General features: G+C 33.9%; 1 protein-coding gene across 1 annotated transcript in view; it reads right to left on the bottom strand.

Moving 5' to 3' along the window:
* The window catches only part of GRM8 (glutamate metabotropic receptor 8), a 959,071-nt gene that overhangs the window by 221,219 nt on the left and 714,902 nt on the right, over nt 1-22,950 (bottom strand). Inside the window, exon 8 of the mRNA XM_074193782.1 lies at nt 18,758-18,894. Coding sequence (XP_074049883.1) covers nt 18,758-18,894 — 137 coding nt within the window. The remainder of the gene's footprint in view (nt 1-18,757; nt 18,895-22,950) is intronic.

Genomic DNA, 22,950 nt, shown 5'->3' with positions numbered 1-22,950 from the left:
CTACTAAAAAATCAGAAAGCAAAGGAGTAAATTGATTGTTCATCAGAAAAATAAGAACGGGAGGGCAGAGCCAAGATGGCAATCTCTTAGGCACTCTTTCTGTCTAATACTTCAAAATTTACAAAATAAGGACTCTAAATTTTCCAGAGACAGAACCCAGAGAGGGATCCTGTGAGGCAATTCTCCAGCCCAAGGTAACCTGGAAAATAGCAGAAAGGCTCCGTTCCATGGGGTTAGAGGGGCAACCACCAGAGTGAAGGAACTTCAGCCTCCTGGAGGCAGCCCCAGGGTGCTGGGAGCAGTGGCTCAGGGTAGTGGGGGCAGTTTCCTGACTTACACCACAGGGAGCACCTGTAACAACTTCGAAGATCAGCGGAGGGACTTCTGCCAGAGGGAGCCTGTGAAGCTAGCCCTCAGGGCACTCAGCAAGCAGCTTGGCTACAGCAGACCAGGTACAGAAATTGGAAGCAGGCAGAGTGGGTAGCATGAGCTCCCAGGCAACTAAGCCCTGAGTGCTGAGCATACCAAGGGTAGGGGAGTGGAAAGAGAATTCCAAGGTCTGTCCTCTATACCTGGAACTGGACTCTGGGGCTCTGACCACATGCAGATCCTGATCACAGCCTAAGGCCCCCATAGATCAGCAGGGCCCCCCCACCTCAGTCCTGTGGCACAGTGGTACACTTGTGGTCATTCACAGACCAGGAGGGAAGACAGTTTCACACACGGAGATCCTTGTATATACTCAAAAGCTCAAAAGCTCAGGAAGCACCCAAACCCAGGAACAGGCCAGGGAAATGAGTAAACAGAGAAAAAAGAGGAACACCATTGAGAAATACATTGTCTGCGATCCCAAGAAGCATCAAAATACTCTATCTGAAGATGAGGAAGTCCAAGCTCCTGCATCTAAAGACTGCAAGAAAAATGGAAATTGGGTTTAGGCTCAAAAACAATTTTTAAAATCAAGTGAGGAAGATAGAAGAAAAAAATGGGAACAGAAATGAAAGAGATGCAGGAAAACCATGAAAAAGAAGTAAACAGCTTAGTCAAGGAGATGCAAAAAATGCTAAAGAAAATCACATATTAAAAACCAGCATAGGTCAAAATGGATAAACAGTTCAAAAAGTTATTGAGGAGAAGAATGTTTTAAAAAGCAGAATTGGCCAGACAGAAAAAGAAATAAGAAAGCTCTCTAAGGAAAACAAATCCTTCAGATGTAGAATGGAACTGAAGGAAGCTGCTGACTTTATGAAAAATCAAGACACAATACTTCAAAACCAAGAGAATGCAAAATTAGAAGAAAATGTGAAATATCTCATTGAAAATACATCTGAGCTGGAAAACAAATTCAAGAAAGATAATTTTAAAATTATTGGAATACCTGAAAGTTGTGATCAGGAAAAGAGCCTTGACATCATTTTTAAGAATTTCTACAGGAAAATTGCCCAGATATCCTAGAAGCAGAGGGCAAAATAGAAATTGAAAGGATCCACTGATCTCCCCCAAATGAGATCCAAAAAAAAATAAGAAGTATCTATCTGAAACTATCAACAAGCATTATATGCAATTGGGATAAGCTAGCAGCATTGCCAATAAGATCAGGGATGAAACAAGGATGCCCATTATCACCACTACTATTCAATATTGTGTTAGAAATATTAGATTCAGCAATAAGAGAAGAAAATGAAATTTATGACATGATAGTATACCTAGAGAATTGTAAATAATCACCAACAAAACTACTAAAAACAATTAGCAACTTTAGCAAAGTCACAGGATATAAAATAACACTGAATAAATCCTTGACAATTCTATATATGTCTAGCAAGATACAGTAGAATGAGCAATAAAGAGAAATTCCATTTAAAGTAATTTCAAACAACATAAAATACTTGGGAGTCTACTTGCCAAGCCAGACTGAGAAACTTTATGAAAAAAACTACAGAACACTTCTCACACAAATAAAATCAAACTTAAATAACTGGGCAAAATCAACTACTCAAGGATAGTTTTAACTAATATAATAAAAATGACAATTTTACCTAAATTAAACTTCTTATTTAGTGCCCTACCAATAAAAAATTCCAAGAAATGACTTTAATGAGTTAGAAAAAATATAGAGAAATAAAAAGTCAAGAATTTCCAGGGATTTAATTGAGAAAAGTGCAAAAAAAGGTTACTTACCTACCAGATCTAATTATATTATAAAGCATCAGTCATCAAAATTGTCCGGTATTGGCTAAGAAATAAAAGTGGTGGATCAGTGTAACACACTAGGTGCAAAGGAGATAGCAAGAAATGATTATAGTAATCTGCTGTTTGATAAACTCAAAGACTCCAGCTTCTGAGATAAAACTTCTCTCTTCAATAAAAACTGTTGGGAAAATTGGAAGTTTGTATAGCATTAACTTGGTTTAGACCAACATCTCACACCCTATGCCAAGATAAGATAAAATTGGATACAGGATCTAGACATAAAAGACAATATTATAAGCAAACTAGAAGATCAAGGAATAGCTTACCTGTCAGATCTATGGAAAGAGAAGCCATTTATAACTAAGGAAGAGATGGAGAACATCATTAAAAAACAACCTGGATAATGTTGATTACATTAAATTAAAATACTTTTGTGCAACCAAAAGCATTGCAACCAAGATCCAAAGAAAAATAAATTGGGAAACAATTTTTACAACTAGTATTTCTGACAAAGGACTTATTTCTATAATATAGAGAGGAGTCAAATTTATCAAAAAAAAATGCCATTCCCTAACTGACAAATGGTCAAAGGATATGCAAAGGCAATTTGCAGATGAGTAAATTAAAGTGATATATAGTTATATGAAAAATTGCTCCAAATCATTAGTGATTAGAGAAATGAAAATTAAAGTTTCTCTGAAGTACCACCTCACACCTCTCAGACTGGCCACGATGATCAGAAAGGACAATGATCAATGTTGGAAGGGATATGGGAAATTAGGGACATTTATTCATTGTTGGTGGATCTGTGAACTCATCCATCCAACCTTTTTGGAGAGGAATTTGGAATAATACCCAGAAGGCAATAAAAATTTGCATATACTTTGATCCAGAAATACCACTACTGTCTATACCCTGAAGAGATCATGAAAAAGGATAAAAATATCACTTGTACAAATATATTCAGCAATCCTGTTTGTGGTGGCAAAGAACTGGAAATTGAGGGAATGTCCATCAGTTGGGGAATAGCTGAATAAATTGTGGTATGTGTATGTTATGAAACATTATTGTTCTTTTAGAAACCAGGAGGAATGGGAATTTAGAGAAGTCTGGAAGGATTTACATGAACTGATACTGAGTGAGAAGAGCATAACCATAACATTTTCCACTCTAACAGTAACATGTGGGTGATGTCAAACTTAATGGACTTGCTCAGTTTATCAGTGTAATAATCAGAGGCAATTTTAGGGTACCTGTAGTGGAGAATATCATCTGTATCCAAAGAAAGAATTGTGGAGTTTAAAGAAAGACCAGAGACTATTACCTTTATTTTTTTTAAAGATATCTTATTATGGAATTTTTCTGTCTCTTATATTTTATTTCTTTCCTTAAGGATATGATTTCTCTCTCAACAAATTCAATTTTGATCAATGTATAGCATGGAAACAATGTAAAGACTTTTGGACTGTCTTCTGTGAGGCATGCGGGAAGGGAAGTGAGATGGGGGGAAACTGTAAAATTCAAGAAAGAATTAAAGAAACTAGATAATTTTGATTACCTTGAATTAAAAATGTTTTGCACAAACAAAACCAATGAAGATCAAAAGAAATGTAAATTGGGGAAATAATTTTTACAACTAGTGTTTCTGACAAAGGTCTCATTTTAAAATATAGAGAGAGAACTGAGTCAAATTTATAAAAAGAAACAAGCTATTCCCCAGTTGACAAATGGTCAAATGATATTCAAAGGCAATTTGCAGATAAGAAAATCAAAACTATCCATAATCATATGGAAAATTGCTCTAAATCATTACTGATGAAAGAAATACGCAATTCAAGCATCTCTGAAGTACCACCTCACACCTCTCAGACTAGCCAATATGACCAGAAAGGATAATGATCAATGTTGAAAGGGATGTGGGAAATCTGGTACACTAATACATTGTTGGTGGAGCTATGAATTCAATCAAACTTTCTGGAGGGCAATTTGGAATTACGCCCATAGGGCAATAAAAATGTGTATGCCCTTTGATGCAGCAATACTACTACTGGGTCTATACCCAGAAAAGATCATGAAAAAGGGTAAAAATGAAACGTACAAAAATATTCATGGCAGCCATGTTTGTGGTGGCAAAGAACTGGAAATCGAGTGAATGCCCATCAATTGAGGAATGGCTGAACAAAATGTGGTATATGTATGTTATGGAATGCTATTGTCCTATTAGAAACAAAGAGATATAGGAATTCAGAGAAGCCTGGAAGCATTTGCATGGACTAGTACTGAACAAGATGAGCAGAATCAGAAAATCCTTGTACATCATAACAGCAACATAGGACTGATGATCAATCTTAATGGACTTGCTCATTTCATCAGTGCAACAATCAGGAACAATTTTGGGGTATCTGTGATACCATCTGTATCCAGAGAAAGGACTGTTCAATTAGAACCAAGACAAAAGACTATTTCTTTTAATTTTTTAAATAAGGTATCTTATTATGTAATTTTGTTATTTCTTATACTTTATTTTTTCCTTAATGATAAGATTTCTCTCTCAACACATTGAATTTTGATCAATATATGGCATGGAAACAATATAAAGGCTACCAGACTGCCTTCCTTGGGGCATGGGGGAGGAAAGGAGATTGGGGGAAAATTGTAAAATTCAAAAATAAGTTAAATTAAAAAAACAAAAAATAATTTGGAATTTCACATGTAATCATCTTTTATTAGACTATGTAATGGACATGCTTATTTTTATTCCACAAAATTAAAAGGAAATGAATAAAAATTTTTAAAATATGGCATACTTCAATGAAATTCTCCATAATAAACAGAAAGATTCAATAAAGAAACTTCAGTGAAACCAGACTCAGAGTATTATGAAGAAGGAACTTTAACTAATTTGCTCAATAGTAAGCTATACTCTCAATTATTTTTTTCCATATAGGAGTCATATCCTGAAACATTTCCATGCTAAACAACCAAAAGCATGAATTTGCAGAATGACACAAGAGGGTCATTCTAAGGAAATTGCCTTTAAGAAGTTCAAATTGGTAAGCTTTATCTCATTAGCATCTTTACCTATCCAAGTAGACTTTGCTCATCTATATAATTCTCTACTACAGATGTTGTATGGGATTTCTCTTCTTTAGAACTTTAGGTACCTGCACTGGAAGACAATGCAAGGAGCCTCCTACCTAGCTTTTGGAACTCCTCAACAACCAGCCCATGGTATTTTGCATAATTCAGTTCAGCTGTCCCAGGGAAAGCAATGAGAAGGGAACATGAAGTGAATGATATTAGAAATTCTTTCCTGAATCCCAAAGGTGTAACTCCCTATATTATATTTTTAATTCCCTATACTTCCCCATTAATTATTAAATCCATTAGTTGATTGCAAATGAATATTTGGAAACTAACCCTTTGCAGCCATTGGATGATTGAAGTTATATACTGCTCCCTTTATGACTTGCAACTCTTACAAACTGTTGGCATAAGAAAAGTCTTGCCTTCAGTAACTGTTTTCCAAAAGAATCTATATCCCTTACAAGAATGTAATTTTGGAGCCAAATTTTTTAAAAGGCTTATGGCTTATGTTTTGACTTTGGTGACTTTTTCAAGTCCCCCATTGAGCACAGAGATTTGAGCTCCTGCAGCTTAATGATCTCTGCAAATCCTTCCTCCAACACTGGTTGTGCTCTGCTATCTTTGCAATGACTATTCTGCTTTGAATATCACAATTGACCTTCCTTTAGCTACATCAAGGTTGAGGCAAGTATTAGGACACCATTTATCAGCATTTTTTATTAGCCTTTTCTCCTCATAAAAGTAAAAGAAACAATTTTACTTTATCTTCCACTGGGGCCTGGTATATAAATTTTTTTTCTATTTACTGTTATGTCTTTGTAAAGTTGTTGCTTAAGCTTTACTTTAGTTCATTCAATTTTAACTTTGCTATTGTGTTTTAACCTTTGTTTGGCAACTTGGCTATTTATTTCAACTATTATTCCTATCTCTATTTCATTATTCAGTTCCCTAAATTCCTTCCATCTGACACACTTGACAGGATTAAGTTTTAGAAATTTTTTTCTTATGTTCTATTTATTGCTTTTGCAAGAATCGACTCAACCTCTTAGAATTGACCCATTTGAATATTTTCCATTGGTATCTTCCTGAAATTACCAAAAACCTATTGAAATCAAACTTCTTAAAATCAATCCAAATATTACATGAATTTGTGAGAGATAAAAATAGTACCACACATTTCAGATCTTCAAATTATCATTGTAGATTGATTGGGAAGATATTTGTTAAGGACAAGTCTGAAAATAGTCTTCTAGTTAGTATAGCTTCAATACTAGAACAAAAGAGGGAGCTACAACTTTTTGAACAATTCACAAAATGTTTATTTAACTTTTACATAGTAAGGCTATGTATTATAAGGATACTGTGGCATTTAGCTTCTATTTATGTGCCTTCCTTATCCTGACTTCTGCACCCCTATCTTCAAATTAGTTCTCAATGAAGGATATGGTGACTTCATGAATTTTATCATCCAGGAAGTTAAAGGGTCCCTGATCCCATATGAAAGTGACACTTTATGCTTTTTAAATGATCAGGAAGACAAATCAAAACAACCAAAAACATCTAGGAAGCTGGTAAGAGAGAGACAGCTTGAGCCTGACCTCACCCCAAGGCCAATCAAGTTCTGACTTTGTCACTTTTCCCTTACCCATTTGGAAGAGAGAGGGGAGGGAAGCTTGTTAGATTTTAGTCTGATCACACCATATCAATGGTTATGTTGCAATTGCTCACTATTACTGCTAAGAAAATAAATCAAAACTTACAGTCATTCAGTTATCTGGTTTAGAAATATATAAAAATTAGTCTCTGCCTAGGTGATAGAATAAAACAGGCTATGCTAAAATGTTCTAATTGAATATATTTTAATTCTTTCCTCCAAAAATATATTATTTAGGAAATATTTATGGTATGATTTGGCAAAATTTCAATTATCAGGACACTTTTTCCCGTAATCACCAAACTCCAAGCTAATTAGATAGTTGGTGTCATGAAGACAGAGATATAAGCCAAGACTTTATTTCTCAAATGTAAAAAATAGCATCTAGTAGTAATAAAATAAATTATAGATTTGTATTTTAGTCAAAGAAAGGTATGGGGTTCCCCTTTATCAACAGAGACTTACATATAAGTTTTGAAGGATATAAAAATCAAATCACTTGCTCAAGATAGTAAACTGTCAGAGGTGGGTTTTGAACTCATGGTCTTTCTAACTCCAAGTATAGTACCTCCCCTCCATCGACTATGTCACATTACCTCTAATAATAAAGATTAAAAATAATAGTATCTCTTGTTATAAAGAATAGAGTCATAGCAAAGCAATTTGAGTATATATGCACAGAAGAGGTTTGTTTTTTATCTATATGCATTGATTCAATTTGTATATATTTAAATGACTATAGGAGATGACTTCAACTTCATGCACACAATAATTTATATAATGCCAAGATTCAAAGTACATTATATATTTGCATGCATGGCATGTCAATGTGGGAGGTAAGTTTTATTTAAGGTCATTTTACAACTGGGGAAACAAAGCCATGGAAGGCTAAATGGTAGCCTCAGAAGGCTCATTGTAAATGATTTACTAACATCTTGGAACAAATGGGTGATCCAGTCCAACAATATTTCAATTCTATTCAATGCATTGAGGTTGTGATTGCTTGGAGTCAGTGATTCAAACCATATGATTTTATATCATTCACTCATGCAGCAGAGACAAATGATTCGGGCAAATGAATATAGTTGAATTCAAGGGTTCTGCTTCTCTGAGTTCTCATGCAGAGCAGCATGCTTACTTATGTTGTCCCATCCATCTATATCTACAACTTCTAGCCATTGACTGATCAGGTTGTAAGTCTGGGAACAAGGCCAGAGGGAAAATAAATGGTCAAAGCATTGTTACTTTCTCATATGTGTCAAAAGGCTAGAGTCAGAATATTTAGTCCAAACTGAAGCTAAATGGTACAAGTGTGTCTTTATCATCTCCGAGTTAATCAAATTTCTTCAGGTGATATTTGGTGAAGGGAAAAGCATCTAATATGGGAACTCACTGTTTTCAGCACTTTTTACAAATATCTTATTTGATCCAAACCAATTGATCCTGCATGATAGTTGCTATTATTATTTCCATTTTACCGCTGAGAAAAGGAAGACAAGCAGAGGTTAAGTGAATTATCCAGGGTCATATAGCTAGTAAGTAACTGAAGTCAGATTTGATCTCTGGCCTTCCTATACCAGGCACAGTTCTCTTTCATTAGCTATGTGATTTAAACATTGTCATGCTGTTTAAATTATACCCATGGCTTTCAAATCTGTTCACAACTCAGAACTTTAGAGTGAAAACAAGTGAGTAATGTGTTTCCTGGTTGGTTTGTTTGTTTTGCCTGGTATATGATCCCTGGTTGGAAATCTCATACAACCACCATGCAAAAGTAGTATGCAAAATAATTCAAGAGATATTTGTCAAACATGTCAAACAAAAATTTGTGTCATATAGTATTCTAGACATGGGAATGTAGTTAAAAACAAAACAGTCCCTGACCTCAAGAACCTAAGTTCTATTTTTATAGTAATTACTATATTTGTAAAGAAACAATCTTAAGGTAGAAGCAGGTTAATCACTAAAAGCTGAGCCCCAAATCATGCTTTGTAATAGGCTAGGATCCCAAGTCTTGAAGAGTAAAAGAACTTTTATTTCCACTATCTCTAGGCTCTGCACAGATGCTGTAGTACATAGATGTCCCTAGGTTTTTGTTTTATCTTAGGGAAATAACAAGTATCTTTCTCCTTTCAATGCGTAGAGTACTCAAATATGAGGTGAGAGGAAGCAAATGAAATAATATTTTATAATAATGTTCTCAAAACTTGAAATTACAAAATGAACTGAAATGCATATCATATTCAATTTTAAATTTCAGTGTAAAATAGGCTTGCTTTTCTGTATTTTGATCCAAAATTTCTTCAGTGCCCTTTTAACCTGAGGCTATTTCATGCTGTGACAAACTAGAGCAATATATATGGTTTGATTCATATAATTAAAATCCCAAAGTGTTATTTGTCTAAATTATTCAGAAAGACTAACTACCACATGCAATTACTAAATGTGATCATTTTAAGTGTATTTTATAGTACCATTCTGTTAGTTTATTTAGTAAATCTTCTTTATTGGTTTTATGTTTCTGTTTATTTTTTTATTCATATTGATTTTTTCAATCACTTGGGTGATTTTTTAAAGAATCCCATCATGTCTAATTCAAAGAGAATTTAATTTAAGTTTTTAATTTGTATCAAGGATACTAGTAGGCCAGAGTCTTTAGAAGTCTACCTAAGTTTCAGTCAGCAAAGAGAGAGAAGTAATCAGCCAGCAGATAGAAAAAGTAGGCTTATGTAAGTATGGAATGTATCAGAACAACATTCAGGGTTTATTATTGAGTACATCTCCCCTACTTCTAGGGTTTCTTCTTTACAGTTTCCATGGCAGAAAATCCTATGGAACATAAGGCATATTTGTGATTTAGAAAATTCTTTGCTTTCTAAATCTGACATCTCAGATTTAGAGGGCATGGCAGGGAAACTGGAAAGGTCACTTGCATCAGGAGACTTCATTATGGAAAGGAGTCAAAGAAGTTATCCCTGAGGTTTATAATCCATGCTACATTTGGGCAAAAAAGAGACTTAGTTCAATTCACATTGCTTATAATCATTTAATCCCAAATAGCAAGACTTGACTTTAAAAAAATACACTACAATCAGACAAAGATATGTTTTATCTCTATGTTTTTTTTCAAATAAAGTAGCTAATACTTGAAAGCTAAAAAAAAGTAAATACTGAACTATTTTAAGTCAATACACTACCCTCAATCCCCTTTCTCTCTATGGACCAGAAACAGCATATGGCCCCTTTGTTCACAGTTCAGGCACTTCTGTTTACTCTGAACCTCCAGGTTGCAATATGTTTTGTAATCACTAATAAGGACTACCCGCCACTTGAGAAATTCAGTCTGGTGAAACGCAGGGGCATCATTGTTCAAATTCACTTTCCAGCAGACAAAATGTCCTTCATGCATGGTTACTAAATCAAAATAACCAAATTATACATTCTGATCATAATTACTGAATGAAGAACATATGCTACTTGCATAAAGCTGGAAAAGTCAATCACAATAGGGGTAATGAAGATTAAGCAATTGGCAAAGGGTTACACAGTTGTATATATATGGATTCTTGAGAAAAAGGACAATTTGTTTCACTTCAAGATTCATCATATCACCAAAATGTGTCCATTCAGTCTTGACTTAATTCCTACAAGATGCTACATCATTGTGACCAGGAGGCAACACTAGGCTCCTCAGTGCCCTTCCAGGAGAGTACTGACAATGGAAGATACAGCCAGTTTGGAAAGATTTTAAGCACCAGAAGCTCAGGTGTGAACTTTAGGTCTCTTAATCAAGTCTATGTAGGTTGCTACCTAACTAAATTGGGAGATATTCATAAAAGTTTCATTGCTAGGTTGGTAACAGAAAGATGATAGATGGACAAATGGATAGACACAGAGTCAGACACATGGAGCACTACTGAATTCCAAGTTTTTATTAGTCTCATGGTACATATTAGAGATACTGAAATTCATTCAAGTATTAAAATAATGCCCACTCACATATGAGAGAGTCTCTACTCACAAAAGTTTTGATAGGGAAAATGTTTGAATTCATTCAGGTAGCCAGGCATGTCAGGGAATGTCTTATCAAAGGAATAATAAGAAGACCATTGTCATTGGAAAGGAGAGTAGATGAAAGGGAGCAAAGTTTACATAGACTGGAAACATAGGAATGGGTCAAGTTCTGAAGAGTTTTGTTTTTGTTTTTGTTTTTTAGATTTTTCAAGGCAGCGGGGTTAAATGGCTTGCCCAAGGTCACACAGCTAGGTAATTATTAAGTGTCTGAGGTCAGATTTGAACTCAGCTACTCCTGACTCCAATGCTGCTGCTCTATCCACTCTTCCAGCTAGCCACCCCTCTGAAGAGTTGTGAATGCCATAAGGAGGATTTTATATTGGATCCTGAAAATGAATCCTAGAAGTAGACATGGAGACACTGGACATTATTGAATAGTGAAATATCAGGGTCAGATCGACACTTTAGGTAGATTTAATTATTACCAGAGTAGAAGATGGTCAAGAATAGAGAAAGATTTGAGGTAGGATCATCAACTAGTGGGTTTTTGAAATATTCCAGGCATAAGGGGATTAAAGCCTGATCAAGATGGTGCCAGTTAATAAGCATACAGTTTTCCCATAGGATTTTTGTCCTGAACCCTGTTATCCTCTTCTCCCTCTATATTATTTGGTAATCTTACCATACCCAATATATTTAACTTCTATTTCAAAGTTGATGGTTCTCATACCTGTTTAAAACACTTTGCTGATCTCCAATCTCATATACCAAACTATCTTTCAGACCCTTCTAAACTGTATATGCAATAAAAATCATGAATTCAACATGTCTAAAACTAACTTATTATCTCCCCCCCCACAAAATATTCTTCCCTTTCTACCTACCCTATTATTATAATGGGTACCACCATACTTCCAATCGTTTTATGCTTACATCCTTGTCATCTTTGACTCTTCACTGTCTTTCACTGTGCCACCCTTCCCTCCAATCTGATCTGTTGTTAAGGATTATTCATTTTATCTCTGTAACATCCCTGAAATATGTCCCCTTTTCTCTGACACTGCAACCACTCTGGCATGGGTCCTCTTTACCTCCCATGTTGAAAATTACAATGCGCTATTGACTATTCTGTCTCAAATCTCTCTCCATTCCAATCCATCCACCATTTAGTCACAAAAGTGAGTTTCCTGAAATACATGTTTGTCACTCCCTACAAATAAATTCTGTGTCTCCTTTTAATCTTCAGGTTAGTGTTGTTCAGTAGTGTCCAAGTTGTCCTGTTTGGGTTTTTTCACAAAAGTACTGTAGTGGATTGCTCTTTCATTATCCAGTTTATTTTATAGAGCAGAAAACTGAGGCCAAAAATTAAGAGTTAAATGGTCACACTGCTAGTTAATATTAGACCAGATTCTAACTCAGAAAGAAGAGGTTATTCTGACTACATTCCCAGCACTCTATTGGCTGTGTTACCTAGGTGATCTCTTGTCCAGGATCAAATATTAAAGTCCTCCACAACCTAGGCCCGTTCTACCTTTTCAATCTGACATCTTACCCCCACCATGGATTCAGTGATTCAGTGACACTCTCCTCTTTTGCTATTACACAAATAAGACACTCCTCTCAGTTCTAAGCATTTTTTCTGACTGTTCCCAAAGCCTAGAATGCTCTCTTTCCTAATTTCCATCTATTGACTTATCTGGGTTTCTTTAAGTCACAGTGAAAATTTCATCCTCTTTAGGATGCCCTTACCAAACCCTCTTAATTCTAGTGTTTTCCTTTTGTTAATTTTCTCCTGTGTATTCTGCATTTAGCTTGTTAGTATTTATATATTTGCTGTGTTCCCCATTATATTGTGAGCTCTGTAAGGACAGGAACTGTCTTTTGCTCCTTTTTTTGTATTCCCTAAACTGTGTTCAGGATTTAAAGAAAGTGCTTAATAATGATTGATTGATTGATTGATTGAGAAGGGAAAAGGGGAAACACTTTTTTGTAACAAAAACAATGGTTAAGCCAATGGAACTTTTCTCAGAATAATATTTTTGAATGCAAAGAAGTACATGGTTCAGTGGGAGGGATTATATACAAGCAACAACAATGTGCAAATAAGATCTATATAGGACTAATTAAAGATAAGAAAGGGCTTCTTGTAAAAGGTGGAAATTAATCTGATACTTGTAGGAAGTCAGAGAAATCTGAAAGGGAAAAGATGAAGAGAGAAGGAAACTCCAGGAATGGAAGACAGTCAGAAAAATGTTCAGAGTAAGGAAGTGAAGTGTCCCCTGACAGGAGCAGCAAGAGAAAAAAAAGTAACTGAATTGAAGCATAAGTTTGGAAGGGCATAAAGTAGAATTATGGAAAGAGTGTTGAGTCAGAGGACATAAATACAAATATTGGTTCTGCTGTCTAATTACCTGAGTGACCTTGGACAAGTTTTATGATCTTCTAGGCATCAATTTCTTCAAATATAAAGTAAGTCACATCCTATACCAATATAAGATCAAAATGGATGCAGGATTTATACATAAAAATCAATATTATAAGCAAACTATGAAAACTAGGAGTAGTTTACCTGTAAGATCTATGGAAAGGGAAGCAGTTTATTTCCAAGGAAGAGATGGAGAACATCATTAAAAACAAACTGGATAATTTTGATTACATTAATTAAAAAGCTTTTGAACAAAACAAAACCACTGTAACCAAGATCAAAAGAAATAAAGTAGATTGGGAAACAATTTTTACAGCTAGTGTTTCTGTCAAAGGACTCATTTCTAAAATATATAGAACTGAGTCAAATTTATTAAAAAAAAAACAAGCCATTCCCCAATTGACAAATGATCAAAGGATAAGCAAAGGCAATTTGCAGATGAGGAAATCAAAGCTATCCATAGTCATATGAAAAATTGTCCTAAATCATTACTGATTAGAGAAATACACATTCAAGCATCTCTCAGGTATTACCTCACACCTCTCAGACTGGCCAATGTAACCAGAAAGGACAATAGTCAATGTTGGAAGGGATGTGGGAAATCTGGGACACTAATGTATTGTGGGTGGAGCTGTGAACCCATCCAACCTTTCTGGAGAGCAATTTGGAATTATGCCCAAAGGGTAATAAAAATGTGTATACCCTTTGACCCAGTAATACTACTACTACTGGATCTATACCCTGAATAGATCATGAAAAAATGGTAAAAATATCACTTGTGCAAAAATAATTATAGCAGCTCTTTTTGTAGTAGCAAAGAATTGGAAATAAAGTGAATGTCCATCAATTGGGGAATGGCTAAACAAATTGTGGTGTATGTATGCTATGGAACACTATTGTTCCATTAGAAATCAGGAGGGATGGGATTTCAGAGAAGCCTGGAAAGACTTGCATGAACTGATGCTGAGCAAGATGAGTAGAACCAGAAAACTGTACACCCTAACAGCAACATGGGGTTGATGATCAACCTTAATAGACATGCTCATTCCATCAGTGAAACAATTAGGGACAATTTTAGGGGATCTGTGATGGAGAATACTATCTGTATTTGGAGAAAGAACTGTGGTATTTAAACAAAGACTACAAATTATTATCTTCAATTAAAAAAGTTGGTTTAAGTACTACATAATTTTGCTATCTCTAATATTTTATCTTTCCCTCAAGGATATGTTTGTTCTCTCACATTCGATTTCAATCAATGCATAGAAACAGTATAAAGATTATGGGATTGCTTTCTGCAGGACAGAGTGGGGAGGCAAGCGAGGATGGGGGAAAAAGTGTAAAATTCAAAACTTTACCAAAAAGTGATAGGTAGAAACTACAATTGGATATATTTGGAAAACAAATAAAATATTTATTTAATTAAAAAATGTAAAGGGAGGTAGAGTTGGAATGAAGTTTCTGATAGTTTTAAATAATGACATATTATGTATTAGTTGGGGTGAATCCAACAAGCATAGCCTTGGAAATGATGATCTCATGATTGGTGTTTTCTGCCCAGCCTCTCTCTACCCTACTAGTCTCCAGCTCTATTGCTGTTGCAGTGATTCATTCCCATTTTGATCTTCCTCACATTGCTCTTTTACATAAATTTGAATTCCTAACTGCTCATATGCTTGGAGGGGGGTAGATCTCTAAGTCATGTCAACTTACTATCTATTACTCTACAAGTTAGAGCAAATTCCTGGATAACAGATGAAATTAGTCTGAAATAAAAGACACCCATCTCCATAAGTATGATCTTGAAGATTCCATGACAACATGACACATATTTTTCAGTGCATTTTCTACTTTTTGAATTAAAAGTCAAGATTATGGATATTTGCAGTGTTTTTATGACTCTATCCCCAAAGATGTTTTACTGCTATTGTCTTTCAGACTACGACAAGGGAAGTATGGGATTCCTTTAAAGATGATGGTCTTTTATGTAAAACTAGATGTTTGTTTTAAGCTACATGCAGTTTGACAATTATAAAAGAAGCTGAGATTCTAGAAATAATGAAAAACAAACTGATTTTTAAACCAAATAGACTTCTCCTAAACAAAAAGTAAATACATAATCCAGCATAGTATCAGATAGTCACTACTCACAAATGAAATCATATGATTCCAGCACTATTGAAAACATTATAAAGACACCTATTCACAAATGAACAAAAACTTTTAACATTTTATGAGTATCCCAAAAAGTATTTCTTGACCCTCTGCTTTTTTTGGGGGGGGTTGTTTTAAAACTAAGAAGCAATACTGACAGATCTAAGCCTAGACAAAAAGCAAAAACAAAAAAAAATTAAGATTAGATATTTCCTAGTTCACTATATATTTAATTAAATTATCTATTATCATATTTTACAAGTCTTAAAAACAAGTTATATGTTATAGATCATATAACTCCATTTAGTGTTATTTTAAATTTCTTTTTATAAATAATTCTTTTCTGTTAAAAATAAAAAATAAAGAGAAATTTTATATTTTATCATAGAAATATGAATAAAATGTTCTACAATGCTCCAAAAGAAAAAAAATATAAGAGGGCAAATGAAATTAGGAAATTTAGGTATTCGAGAAAATAAAAATTGATAAGTTAATGAATATGTGAAATAAATGAATCCACACATCTTTTTAAACTAAAAATAGGAAGGAAATTATCCCTACTTGTGAACCTCTAGACACTATTCTTGTAGTAACTGAGGGACGAATTACCTTAATTGATACTTGATACTTATTCATACTCTCCATTGATCAATCTTTCAGGTCCCTTGTCATTTTTAGAGAAAATCTTGTCAATAGAGAGATTTGAATGGAAATCAGATTATAAAAAGTGGTAAAAAGACTGGTTGGTTAACAAATAGAGACACCAATTGTAGACAAGTCAATAAAGAAGTTTAGCAGTGAACAGAAAAATAAATGGTATTTGGTTAGAGAGTCAAGGGCTTTAAAGGGAAAAAAATAATAGAGAGTTATAAGCATGTTGGTCATTATATTTGTAGTCAATGGAAAAGGAATTGGAGGTCTGTAAAGGAAAGACTTTCACTTCCAGAAGTCTTAGAGATAGACACAGGTCTTCGGAAGCAGCAAGAGTACAGCCTCCTGTACAATGACAAGGAGAACAGGAGCCAATAATGCTGTGTTTTGAGGAAGTTAAAAGGGAGCCAAAAAGCTGAGACATGATGGTCTCAGTCTTTTCAATGAAGAAGAGAGAGTAATTTACATGTTTGTTTGTAAATTCGGAGGGAGAGGATTTAGGTCAGGATATTAAGGGAGAGGGAAAGTCTTGGAATAGTCTCTGTAAGAAATGAGATATAAAATTAGTAAGAATTAAGTAAATGGATTGCTGAGCAGCAGTGAAGGTTCAGCTGATTTTACACACCACTCATTTGTATCAGGTGAATCCATCTGAAAGAAGTCTCATATCTTTCTTTTTTTTATAATTCAGTAGATACATATTCTTATTCCTGTTATTTTTTTTATTTTTCATTTGTTCACTTTCAAAATACTTTTTTAAAAAGACTGTTATTATCACACAATGACAGCAAGAATGTACATTATTAATAATCTGTGTTTCAGGAGATTTTTGGTTTTGGTCCCTGGAAAGGGGGAGGCTGTGGAGGGGGAGACAAAGAAGTGAAACATCTCCAGCCTTCAATAAATACACAGTTGACTGTTGAGCTGTGGTGAGGTGGTTTCACACAGCAGTGGCTGGGAAGGGAAGTCAATTTTATGCATTATTGAATGCAGTACTGTGATAATTATTGTGAAGTCATCTCAAAGGAGCAATAAATTGTAAATACTCCAGTGTTGTTTTTGTTATTGCTTATCATCGGCTTCTTTGATGAGAACTCTGGATAAATACATTGCATAAATACATCACTTCAATGAGCATATTTGGACATGCAGAACTGAAGAATGTATTATAATACCAAATCAACCTCTTTGCTGGTATTCAAATGTAAGCAAAGCATAAATGAATTGAAAATTTTTAGAGTTAAATCATTCACAGTATTCTACTGCTCAATTCTTATTTTTGTTTGTTTATTTGTTTTACCTTCTAGCCAAGAGATTCACAATTTACTTAATTATCCTTTAGGGAAATGAAGAGTGCTATTATTGTATTATGAGGGGCCTTTCAAGATCAAATAGAAAGGGAAAAACACTTAAATTAGGGTGAAAAAATGCATTGGCTATTACTGTTTCCTAGACAGTTTTAAATCGACTTAATAGCATTTCATCATAAAAAAAACTACATCATTCCTACTAAGCAAGTACATTCTTCAAGGATAGGGACTGTATTCTCCAAAGTCTAGCACACTGACAGACTCATAGTAGGTACTTAATAAATCCTTATTGATTTCCTGGTCATCTCTAATGACCATAAAGTTTCTATAGTATGGACACTATATAATGAAGGATAAGATTGCAATTGGAACTGCCAATGCATGGTTTATTTTTCCTTAATTAGAAGGAAGTATTCACTTTGCTTCTGCAGCACTGAAAAGGCAAAAAAAAGATCATGTGAAAGTGTGCGCTTTTATTTTATATAACCCTATATAGGATTATAAATATAATATACTTATATATTAGGGGAGTTGGAAGAATAAAAGCATTATAAGCCAGAAGATTGGATATTTATTTTATCCTTTCATCCTCTTTTTTTACCTATTACCATGGCATTAGGCAAAACTGATGTGAAAAACAAAGACAAATAACCCCCAAAGACTTCTTGTTGAATATCATTCCATCCCATTCCTATATTTCTGCCCCAGCATATGCAAGTGATTACACTAATAAACATTCAAAATCAAGAGAGAGAATTATATTTGGGAATAAGTATAATAATAAAGAATTACAATATATATTCCATTACCCCCAAATCAAAAAAAAAAATGAGGCCAGAAATATGGCCTGTAACACAGTGATTTCTTCATGAATCAGAAATTAGTGTAGCAGGGTCTGAATATGATCATTAATGGAAACTGAGGACAGAAGACCTCTTAGATACTTTTTTGTTTAATATTTGGATCAGAGATTTCATGGTAAGAAAATTACTAGTTCAAAAACTTTCCCCACCAATACACATTGGCAAGTCTGCAATTTATTCTTAGAAAACCAGAAAGAAGTTAAAGGACTTGTCCACAATCATAGAACTAACCCAACTTTTCTATACTTTAAGGAAAGGTCCTCATCTGCTATGCCTCTCCAGCTGAGCAATGGATTGTATGTATTACATAGTTGGAAAAATGCACAACATACCTATAAAGTAAGACTATAAATTGATTTTTTAAATGAATAAAACCAGAAAAATATTAATTATCATAGATACTTACATTTAGGTGAAGCTGGTTAGTCCAATGACCAATTATTTTATATTCTGTACTCTTGTTGTTTATCTGATACTGGAAAATGTCATAACGTCCTGGCGCATCTCCATTTTCATTGAAAGTGACTGGCGTGCCAGCACTGCCTGTAAACAATTGGAAAAGAATTTTAATAAACAATTTTATTCCATATAAGTATTCTGATGAAAGATATAAAGTTTGTGATTCTTTGTGATCAAAGATAAAATGATTGTGAATCAGCAGGTTCTTTTTGACTATGCAATATAATTTGCATTACAATCTATCTGACTTTGTATTCAGGAAAGAGTTTTGCTTTATAACAAAGTAAATGGTGAATATCACAGTTAGGTAATTTCTCTAAAAACTAAATGAACAAAATTGGAAAGAAGAAATAGGCAGTACTGGAAACCTCGAAGGGCAATAAAATATTCAATCCAGAAAAGAGTGCACATTTCTTTATGTAGCATAGATTTTGCATTCTAAATGCCCAAAATAATATTTTGAAACATGACATCATTAACTTATTATCCAACCAGTTTTATATTGTAATATGCAGTTAAGAGTTGCAAGAGATCTCAGAGGTTTTATAATTGAATCCCTACAATGTTCAGACCTTTCACTTGTTGCTGGCTCTAACTACAGCTTTAAAAATATCTTCCTTTTTTTTAATCTAACTTCCAGGTCTCTGAGAGACAACTATAAACTTGGCCTCTACCATGACTGACCTGCTGTTTTTAAAGGCTATTTACTATTTTTGAATCTCTGGCCAAACTAACCAGTGCTTTATCGGAGGTCCTCACCTCTGTTCAGAAAGTCGAAATCACTATCAGAACTGCTCTGAGTAGGTGGTAAAGCTCATTGTCTTAATCCCTCCACTTCAAATGTGACTTTATTTTCTCTATACTAACGTACAAAAAGTGAATGCTCATCTAGTTGGATTTCTTTGTGGCTTATATTGAACTCAAGACTGGTATTTACCATGGATTTTCTATTTATCTTCTGTGGACAGATTTCATTGTACCAATGAATACATTGTACTATCTAATACCAAGGTTCCTCCAGTATAGTAAGCATCAATATCATTGGTCTGTAGTGTAGACAGCTTGAATGGCCATAGGTGGTATTATCCCTAATAGCTAGCTAAGAGATAGCATGAATGAGCAAACAAACATGGATTTGGAGCTGGATTCACATCTAAATTCTGCACTCTGGGTTTATCTTTAAACTTAATTGACTCATCTATCAGCAGGCATCAAAAAAGCTCTGCTACCTACTGACCTGATGAAAATAATTTGTAAACCCAATTTCTTTGACATTTTTAAAAATATTTTTGGATTAAATAATCTATTATATTAAAAAATAAAAATTATGAAGGAAGAGATAGAGCATTAGATTTGGAATTATAAAGGTCCGAGTTTGACAATGGGGATATCTTGAGAAAGTCACTTTATTTTCTATCATTTTCCTTATCTATAAAATGGAGACAATAATAATATCTACCTTAAGGCTTTGTTGTGCAGTAGAATAATATATAAATAATTTTGAAAACTTAAAAGCATTAAAGTGATTCATTTCCCTGCAGAAACATGAAAACAAAACCAAAAAACAAATATAAAACAAAATAAAACAAAATAAATAAATGATTATATGTTTTTAAAAATAATTTAGAAATCAAATAGTTAAGATATACTTAAACAGATATAAGGCGTCAAAAAAACAAAAATAAATAAATAAACAATAAAAACATATAAGGTGTCTCTCATTATATTATGTAGATGTATGACAAGAACTTAACTGTTTCACTCTGGGAGTTAAAAGGCCTCTAACCTATTTAATAGTCACTTACAGTATTTCCCCATAAGCATTTTATAACACTTTGCAAATTTTCAAGCAATGGATCTGAGTTATTCTTCCTATTATGATCATTATAATGTTTGTGGTTACCAAATGTTAGCATGTAAAATAAGAAACAGGAATCTAGGATGGTTATTCTTAAAATGAATCTTTGATTTCATAAAAGTGATTACCCTCTAGAAATTAATTTTAGTGCTCAGAATTTTAAAAAAGGACTATTTTCATGGAATTCTATTGTTAGTATATGAGTCCTGAATTTGGGGCATCCTCTGAAGCTGAAACTAAAATTCTCAGGACTTAGGACTACTGTGAATTGAATTATTTTCTCAGAGTCTGATCACTCTATTTTAATTTTTAAAATTAAATATATTAGAAATGAGAACTGGATCTTGAATCCCACAAAAGTATAGCTACCCCATCTAACTCTGAGCAGACAGATAGAGAGGACCCATGTCTCTTCTTTGTTTTGTTTTTGCTTCAGATCTATGATATCATATGTATGGGAAATTCTTCAAACTCCCTTCATCTTTGCAGTTGCTCTGTAAGTTAGAAACTTAAAAACTCTCCTGGAAACACTGTTAAGGAGGGAGGCCTCAGTATATAGTGTTCCTGATTCTTAGTCCTTTATTATAATAGCCTTTGGGTTTTTTTGGTTTTTTATAACTTCTTAATGACGATACCAAGAAAAAGATAATCGTAATAAACATGGTTTTGTTAAAAAAAAAACAGCAAAGTTCATTGGTGGCATTGGTATATAAAAGAAAAAAGAAAAGAAAAAATCATAATGGACCAACAGGTAGGTCATTTAAAATCCTTGATTTTCTCCATCAGAAGACTGAGACGACAATAGTGCTCTCTCTCAAATAGAAATGACTTTATGATGTGATATCAAAGATACTTTATGAATGTGCAAATTTTCATCATTGTTGAATGTATCTGTGTGAGACATAGAAATACAACCCATAATTGTCTGTATGGTTCTTAAATAAGCAGAATGATTCTTTACAACAAAAAGATTCATTTATCAGGGAGACACATTTCAGTAAAACAGATGAATTAAAAGATTTAAATAAAACTCCTTCCAAGAAAAAAAGACAAAATAGCTATTAAAACACTTAAAGTTTTGTTAAAAGAAAGAAAAATGTATGTTCAATAATTAGATGAAATTTCACTAATACATTTTAAACTGACATACTAATAACCAAAATGCGATATAGTGCTTTACTTATATAGGATTGCACACTAGATAAAGAGTTAAATATTCACTCTCCCATGTGTCACATGCTGTAATTGCCACTCCCTGTCTTTTAAAACAGCATCATCTCGGGAGCTATGAAATTGGCATACAACTTATAATTCATAATATCCTTTGAAATATTTTGAGTTAGTAGTAACAATCTTTTATAGGCAGTATGAAAATTATAACAATACTTAATTGTTACAATAAACCTATATGTATTTATAACAGATATGTGTAGTGTGGGGTGACTAGGTGGCACAGTGGATGAAGCACCAGCTCTGGAGTCAAGAGTACCTGGGTTCAAATCTGGTCTCAGACACTTAATAATTACCTAGCTCTGTGGCCTTGGGCAAGCCACTTAACACCATTTGCCTTGCAAAAAAAAAAAAAAAAAACCAGATATGTGTAGCAAGATAATATTAACATCAGCATTTTAGTAAAAACCATTCATTCATATAATATTTTATACAGTTTAGCACATATCACTCCATTTGGTCCTCTTAAGAGTTGTTAGGGATAGTTAGAGAGTTTATGAGAGAAAGATAGACTGAAGTATATGCCCATGATCTAACAGTGGGAAATTAAAAAATTTGGGATATCCCCAAAGTGGATGCACAATGGAAAGAACACATGATTTAAAAAAAGAAAAAATAGATTTGTTTCTAGGTTCTCCTACTAAATACCCAGGTACCTTGCAGTATACCACTTTACCACTCAGTTTCATCCTCTGTAAAAATAGAGAACTGTACTTCAGAAGACTTATAGCTATAAACTCCAGAATTCTAAGATATGTTGTAAGTGTACATCACTAATTGACAGTAGCCATAAAAAGAGTTAGCAATAAAGGGAGTAAGATTAGCTTTGCTAAAGAAACCAGACAAAAAAGGATGCATCCTATTAAAAATTGCATAATCTGAAACAAAAAGGACTGTCTATTTCAATTCACACATAGACAAGAAGTGCCCCTGCACCCCACACCACCCCAACATATGACTAATGGAATGCTCACTTCAAGAACTTACTCCACAATTACCTCTTGTCTTGAACTCAAATATTGGATGTAAGGCAATGAGGCAAGACTACAAGT

The sequence above is a fragment of the Macrotis lagotis genome, chromosome 7 (genome assembly GCF_037893015.1).
Source record: "Macrotis lagotis isolate mMagLag1 chromosome 7, bilby.v1.9.chrom.fasta, whole genome shotgun sequence".
Classification (NCBI taxonomy): Eukaryota; Metazoa; Chordata; class Mammalia; order Peramelemorphia; family Peramelidae; genus Macrotis; species Macrotis lagotis.
The sequence above is the reverse complement of the archived record's forward strand: the minus strand, read 5'-3'. Positions and strand labels throughout refer to the sequence as shown.